The sequence below is a fragment of the Carassius auratus genome, unplaced genomic scaffold, assembly GCF_003368295.1.
Source record: "Carassius auratus strain Wakin unplaced genomic scaffold, ASM336829v1 scaf_tig00039655, whole genome shotgun sequence".
NCBI classification, from domain to species: domain Eukaryota; kingdom Metazoa; phylum Chordata; class Actinopteri; order Cypriniformes; family Cyprinidae; genus Carassius; species Carassius auratus.
In genome coordinates, this window is record NW_020526530.1 from 5,872 (window position 1) to 14,135 (window position 8,264).

At 33.7% G+C, this 8,264-nt stretch overlaps 1 protein-coding gene across 1 annotated transcript; it reads left to right on the forward strand.

Moving 5' to 3' along the window:
- The first annotated feature begins 889 nt into the window (after window positions 1-889).
- LOC113084031 (5-hydroxytryptamine receptor 4-like) lies at window positions 890-7,479 on the forward strand. The gene is made up of 3 exons (XM_026254764.1): window positions 890-1,044; window positions 6,871-7,071; window positions 7,422-7,479. Exons 1-3 carry the CDS (start codon window positions 890-892, stop codon window positions 7,477-7,479), a joined length of 414 nt encoding a protein of 137 aa, XP_026110549.1.
- Window positions 7,480-8,264: the final 785 nt, after the last annotated feature.

Sequence of the window (8,264 nt, forward strand, 5' to 3'; positions counted from 1 at the left end):
ACATAAAAGACTGAGAACTGTTTGGGATTAATAAGTATTATCTAATTTTTTTTTTTAATATTTAATAATTAAACAATAACACTTAATTACTGTGCCAATAAATGAAGAACACACTATTTGTATATAGTCAATAAATGTTAACTATTTATAATCTCATAGTTTGCAAATGATTTGTTAATACTTTCTTAAAGTGTAATCCACATAACCGTTCAGATTTCTGTTATGTGTTAGACAGGTAGAGCTTTATAGCTCATGAAGTGTCTCTTTATCGGGTCTTAATCTCAAATGCATTAATCTGTAACGAGCGGCAGGGTGTCACCTCTTCCTCCAGCCTGCGGTCACAATAACAGGCTTCAGCCTACAATTACATAGTCAGTGTCAATCTTGAAGCAAAACAATGCGTCGGATGAGAATTGCATTAGTTTATTAGGCATTTTGATGATTTTTCTGTCTCTACTGTATACTAGAAAATGAATTTCACAACGCTTATCAAAACATGCATCTGAATTGAAACTAGAAACGAATGCATGTGGCGGAAATATAAAGGTTTCATTGCTAATCATTATTGATCCACCATCGCCTGTGAGATCTACGTCATCAGTAACTTAAAGAGATGATCTTCTTCATGAGCAGGACTTGTCATTTTCGATCCCTCTGTGTGGGCAATGTGCTTTCTATTCCTGGCCAGTGTTTTTAACGCCAGTTTCCATGGGAATTGAGGTGGACAAAGCTGACTTAAATGTCAACATTTAATAATTAGTGAATCAAACTTGCTCTAAATGCATTTAAAAGCATATCTTCACTCACAATTATGCATCAGGGTTCCAGAGCTGAAATGTCTCCGGTTGAATGGACACTTATCAGTATTTTCATTGTTTCGTACGATCAAATGGTTTTCAGGAAGTCTGTGTTATCTCTCTGTTCCCACAGCAACGGGTTGGCGAAGAGGATTGCTCTCATCAGCTTCCTGTCACTGGTCATGCTCATGAGCGTCCTGGGAAACCTGCTGGTTATGGTGGCCGTCTGCAAGGACCGGCAGCTCAGGTCAGAATCCACCCGTCTCCACCCACAAAAACATCCACCTACCTGTAGGAAAAACATCCCTTTTTAGCATTTCATTTTGTGCAGCTCAAGTGTAGTGACATGACCTGTGTTCGAGTAATTCTTACTAGATGGATTTTAGAGTTTAGCTGTATAACACAGGCCGTTCTTGCGGTATCAATAAAATAAAAGAATTCAAGTGTTTCTATTATAAGCTAGAGCAAACTGTTTTAATCAACTTTTGACTATTAAACTTTTAATTATAACTGAGAAAATGAAGTGGATGAAAGATAAAGAGCTAAAAACAGTGAGGGACTGGGTTCGCTGACGTGTGAACAGATTTATTTTTGGTCATTTTGTCAAACAGATGGAGTGTTTTGTTTTAATTGTGTTGTTTATAAACCGTCAAATACCTCAAACATGACAGAATTCATGATGTTTTCTGACTAAAAGTGATGTCAATTCCCAATTAATGAGATTTTACTACTAAAAGACTAATAAGATGGAAAGCAACCTTGGCGGAAAAAACATACATTGAAACAACTGAAACAATGTTGCCAAAAAAATAAATACTAATAATAATAATTTAAAAAAAATATATTTCAAATTAGAAAAAAAAAAAAGAATTGACAGTTTTTAATTTTAGAGAATCCAATCAAAACCAATGAAAAGAAAATATACGGTATATACTTTAATTTACACTAAATTGTGATTAAAATAAAACTAATATGATGAATTGTGAGATTAGATTAATATTGTATCTTAAATTGGATCAGTTAAGATATGCAACACCATTCAGAAGTATGGAGGGAATTATTATTTATTTATTTTTATTATTATTATTATTATTTTATTTTTTTTAAGCCTCTTCTGCTCACCAAGGCTGCATTTATTTAATCAAAAATACAGTAATAACAATAATATTGTTACAATTTCTATTTGAACATATTTTCAAATGTAATTTATTCCTGTGATCAAAGCTGAATTTTAAGGCATCATTCTGATATACTGTTTTGCTGTTGGACAAACATTTCTGGTTATTGTTAATGTTAAACATACACTGTGCTGCTTAATATGTTTGGGGAAAGGTCATACAGTTTTCAGGATTCTGTAGGTTTCTTTTGTCTCTCAAGTCTGGAGGCACCCGTATGTTTTTCCTTTTAAGAAATAAGTCCTGAAAGGTTACCATTCATCAAGGTTACCAAGAAACTCTTTGTAGTGTCAGAGAGGGAGTCATGCACTGAACACTACGTCATGTCAGTAGTGATAAATGTCTTAAAATAGGCCATCCGATCACTCCTCCAGCATGTGATCTTGTCTTTAACACACAATGCACAGTGATTGTTAAAAACGAGTGGATGAGCTCATCATTGTTTAACAGTGTCTCTGGCAACAGTGGGTTTTTTTTTTGTCATTAGTTTTGCAGTTCACCTGCTCATACACACTTATACATAGCCTCTTTGGGTTTCATTTCAGTGGCTAATTAGCAGCTTGGTAATTACCTCTTTTTGAGTCCTGCTGGGTTCTTGGGAAACTATGCATTTGTTTTTGCATCAATGAAAGCTGAATGGAGCTCTGAGTCCATTATTAACAGAAATAGTCTGTGTCTGAAAGGAAACAACAGTGCTTGTTTGCTCAAGCTCCAGATCTCCACCCACACTCCATCATATCTCACCGTCTCACCATCATCTCAGACGGTCTAGAAAGTGTCAGCATCACAAATGTGCCGTTCTGAGGAAGACACTGATACGGCCAGAGACCGATATCTGAAGCAGCGGATTCCTCTTTGAAAATGCTTCTTAGATTCAAAAAGGGATAGTTATGCCATCGTTTACTTACCCTCATGTCAGTCCAAACCTGTATGGCTTTCATTCTTCTGTGAAAGATAAAAGAAATATATATTTTGAAGCATGTTGGTAACAAACAGTTTTGGTCCCCATTCACTTCCATTTTATTGACAAAAAACAGACATTTCACACATTGTTTTGTGTGTGTCTGCGTGTGTACAACCTTAAATTGTAACTTGATTATTGTGTTTTATATATATATATATAAAACAAAAGGAAACATCAGATGAAGCACATACTATTTAAATTTAAAACAAATAAAAAGAAACAACTAACTAACTGTTTTTGAGTTGACACAATTTAAATTGAAATAAAAAGGCTAATATACAGTGCTTGGGGTCAGTACGTTTTATTATAATTATTGTAATTATAAATTATTATGAATAAAAAAAAAAATTATATATATATAAATTGGTTCTTTTAAACTTTCTATTTATCAACCTATCCTGAAAAAAATTATTAATAATAATAATAATCTATCACAGCTTCCACAAAAATATTTCCTAAGCAGGAAATCAGCATATTAGAATAATTTCTGAAGGTTCATGTGACACTAAATGCTAGAGTAATAATGCTGGTAATTCATCTTTACATCACAGGAATAAATTACATTTGAAAATATATTACAGTATAAAACTGTTATTTTAAATCAAAATAATATTTCACTGTATTTACTGTATTTGTGATCATATAAGAGCAGCCATAGTAAGAGTAAGAGACTTCTTTTAAACTAATTAAAAATCTTTCCAGGCCCACACTTTTGAACAGTATAGTGTTCATTTAATTTCTTTAAGGTTGCATGATGGCAAGTTTTAACACAACTACTCATTTAAGTTCACACACATTATTTGCCTAAGAAATTTTATTAAAAAATCATGCAAGCTATTGTTTTCATGTTTTATATCCTATGAACACAGCGTTCAGGGAGCTCTTTAAGTTATAGGTTTCTGATGTCTCTCAAGCCTGGAAGCCGCTTCTTATCTCCTCAAATGTCATGCCACACATCACTTCATACATTCCTTCCTATTTTTCACATACTATACTTCCCTCTGATTTATAAATTGCTTATCCTGTCTCATACCACCCAGATTCTTTCACTCAAGAGGCATCTGTGTAATGCTCATCTGATAATAGAAGTCGAGGGGAAAATAATCTACATTTCTCCCTGTCTTTAAGAAGGCGCAAAGAGCGAGTCACATGCCAAACTTTATGTCATGACGGTGAAGTCTTTAAAACAGGCTGCCCTTCATACTGGAACATCTGGTGCCATTTTGCTTTAATGATGCATCCAAAAGGGATTTGTAAATACTGCCACACATCTGATGGTGTAATTATGAGATGCCTGTTGCTTTTCATTCTTGGCGTCAAATTTGCATGGAAAAAAATTGGCATCAAATGTGCATGGAAGCCAATCAGTGCCCCTCTCTGCATTCTTTGGGAGATGTATATTGTTGACAGGCAGCTGGTATGTGTATTTTATGCCATGTTATGGTTAGGTGACAGAATGATTTCAGCCTATTAATGCTTCTCCGTGAGCTCTATATAGATCTGTGTGTGTTCAGAAGCTCAAGCGAGAGTTTTACTACTCATTAATAGGGTACCAAGAGCTCTGGAGAGCCTCAAGGGCAGCGAACATTATGACAACCTATCAACAACGTACCACACACATAGCACATACACGTTGTTGCTGCTTTCTCCAAGTAGCTTATTTGATAGCGAGTATGAATTTCTGCTCATTAGGAAACACATCTTGTCTAGATTGCTCTGTTTACATCCATTATTATATTTAAAGGGGTAGTTCATCCACAAGTGGACAACTTTTATGATACTTCCATATGATACTCACACTTTCCTAAATGCCTTTCCCTAAAATCCCCCCACCTAGAAAAAAAAAAATATATATATATATATATTTGGGTCATTTTATAATTTTGTGAACATTTCAAGTCCATTGATGATAATTATGTTTTTCCCATCTTTTTTCTTCCGAAATATCATGTGTTATCTTTTAAGAAAGTACATAATATAATCTCACACTTATATTTTGTGCACTGTTTTGCAGTTTGCTTGAAATTGCAGTTTTTGCACTTTCGATGAGTTTTGAATTAAAATTTAATAAGTTTCAATTAAATGTGTAATTTATATCTATACTACATTTGAATTTGTAAATAAATAAATTTATTATATTTACATATAATTCTTGCAAATAAGAAAATATTTCATTTCAGTCACTCTGTTAAGTCATATTACTAACTTAAAAAATACTGAAAAATAAATAAATGTTTTATCACTAAACCATATGACCAGTATCATGTGATGTCATTTTCTTCTGTGGCAGACATTTTGAACACATATTGCACATAAGTGTCTTCTTCATTTTTTCTATTTTGATCTTGACAGACCTATTGTCAAGTAATATATTACCTGTCGAGAAGTAAGTTTCTTATTTTAATTCAAATAAAGATTTTAAAAAAGAATTCAGGTTGACCTGATCAAGAAAATTAGATTTGGTTTGCCAGACCACTGAAATTAGTCAAAATGGTGAAATAGTCATCTATGTTACCTGTCTGTTTATACAGGTTTTCTGTAACATAGTTGACAAACTCACCATTAACAATTAATCTTGGCATTTACATTACGCTGATAAAATATATCAACTACAGGGTGTGCGATATGTCTGCTGTGTAATAATAATTGTAAAGTTATAACAATTGATATTTTAACTATGTGCAAGCTGATGTTTTCAAGTATGTGTCAATTAGCAAAAAAGAAATGCATTACATATATATGTTTTTTTTTTTTTTGTGCAATCCATTGCTACGGTGCAAAAGCGTTTCCTTTCTAATCACTAAAAGCTGTCATTCATCTTAGTTCATCTTGATCTCACAAGTTCTCCAGTTATGTTATAATCAATTAAGTTCTCAATGCTGGACAGTGAATTTCTTATTTAATTTGCGTCTCCACTTATAATATTATAATGAGATGATTCGTGCTGAACTGTGGCGGTGAGTATATTCTAACTTCAACACCTCTGATTGGCTGTTGGGTTCAAGAAATCAACAGATATGTCTGTGATTGGCTACATTGCTCAGTGCTGCAAAAGATGTTGAAATAGAAACTGATCTACAGAGCGCAAACCATAAACTACTGGATAGTTTGGCAAATCTGCAATGAGATGCCACTATTACAACAATAACGGAGGTTGCTATTGATTTCGTTTGATTTCATCATCTTTCTGCTTCACCAATGAAAAAAGTTCCAATCAAAGCCAGAGCAGAACATTACTGCAGTGTTTCGTTCCTGAATTAATCTGTTTTTGAACAAATTATTTGAGCCAATGATCCATTCAGAAAAAGAGTCACTTGCTTCATAATGAATCAGCTTTTTTGAACGAAGAATCATTTAAATGTTGTATAATAAAAAATAAAAAATAAATGTCAATATCGCACCCTAATTTTAACTGAAACCAATAGTTTTTCCCCAATTTTATTAAAGTGGTAATATGATGTTGCTAAAAAAAAAATATATATATATATTGTGTATTGGGTGTAACGCAATGTGTTTACACGGTTTAAGTTTCAAAAACATTATTTTTCACATACTGTACATTATTGTTGCCCCCCCTATGCCCTGTCTTTCTGAAACACTACGATTTTTACAAAGCTCATCTTTCTGAAAAGCATGGTGTGCTCTGATTGGCCAGCTAACTAGTGTGTTGTGATTGGCCGAATACCTCAAGCGTGTGATTGAAATGTTCCGCCCCTTACCAGACTCATGAAACTTTCCTCCATAAAATATGCTGCACACTTTCGAATATTTGGGTTATACTGTTCTGAGACAGTGTTGCAAAAAAATCTTAACCACAGATTTCTAGTTGTGTCCTCTTTTGGAAGGTCAAAAGTTACACCTTCTTTCTTTGCGTCTACATTTGGGCGGTGTTAAAAAATAAGAAATGTACACATGCTTTTCGTTTGTCCCACAGGAAAATCAAAACCAACTACTTCATCGTCTCGCTGGCGTTTGCTGACCTGCTGGTGTCAGTGCTGGTGATGCCGTTTGGTGCCATAGAATTGATCCATCAGAACTGGATCTACGGTGAGACCTTCTGCCTGGTCCGCACCTCTCTGGACGTGCTGCTGACCACTGCCTCTATCTTACACCTGTGCTGCATATCCCTCGACAGGTAAAAAAAACAATCGCCCATTTCATTTCAGGATTCTCATTGCGTATTAATCAAGTGCTTTGAATTGAAATTCCGTAAATGTATAGACCTGACACATGACTGCAGTTGCTGTTGTCATAGCAGCCATTAATTGTTTCGCCACAGAGGATGAGCACTTGAGAATTTAGTTCTGTGAACTGTGTAGGGATGCTGTTTCCATGGCGATCTGTGTGCGGCCACACAAAGTCCCTTGCCAAGTAAATCGTCCACCAACACTAAGATTACGAACCTAATAAGTCTTAGAGTCAAGCAGCAGGCAAACGGTTAAAAATATCTGAAATGTGATTGAGGAACATCTTGTTGTTGAACAGCGGAGTTTTAAGACTAGAGGAGAGCAAAGAGATGCTGATGGCTCCAGGGAACAATTGAGAGAGAGAGAGAGAGAGAGAGAGAGAGAGAGAGAGAGAGAGAAAACAAGTTTTTTTAGGCACTGGGTGTTCAAATCTTGTTATAATCAGTGTTGACAGTGCTGCTTAATATTTTTGTGGAAATCATAATTTATTTTTTCAGGATAATTTGATCAATAGAGAGTTTAAGATAACATTATTTATTTGAAATTACAAACTTTTTGTCAAAATCTCACTTTTATTATTTTGTAAAAAAATTGTGTGTGTGTGTGTGTGTGTGTGTATATATATATATGTATATATGTGTAAATATATATATATATATATATATATATATATATATATATATATATATATATACACACACACACACATTTTTACCAAATATGATAAGATTTACTATTTTAATTTAATTGGATTTTAGTACAGTGACAGAGTTTGTATGTGATAAACCTTTCAATAATTGTATTAAATTATTTAATAGTTTTCATTTAAATAATTAAATAATAATATTAAAAATATAAACATTGTTATTTTTAGAAACAACATGACATTTTATTTTTTAATGAACTGGTTTTTATGCATGAAAATATATACCTTAATTTTAGGATAGGTGTCCCTCTCAGGGGATCAGAATATTTGATAACCCAAACCGTATGAAAATCTCAGATGTAGCACATGCTTTTATGCAAAGCAACTTAAAGTAGTCCTATTATAGAAAAAATCCCCCGGATCAGTCTGGAGTTAAGTGCTTTACTCAAGGGCACATTAAGTGACAGTATGGATAAACAATTCTTAATAGTTTTC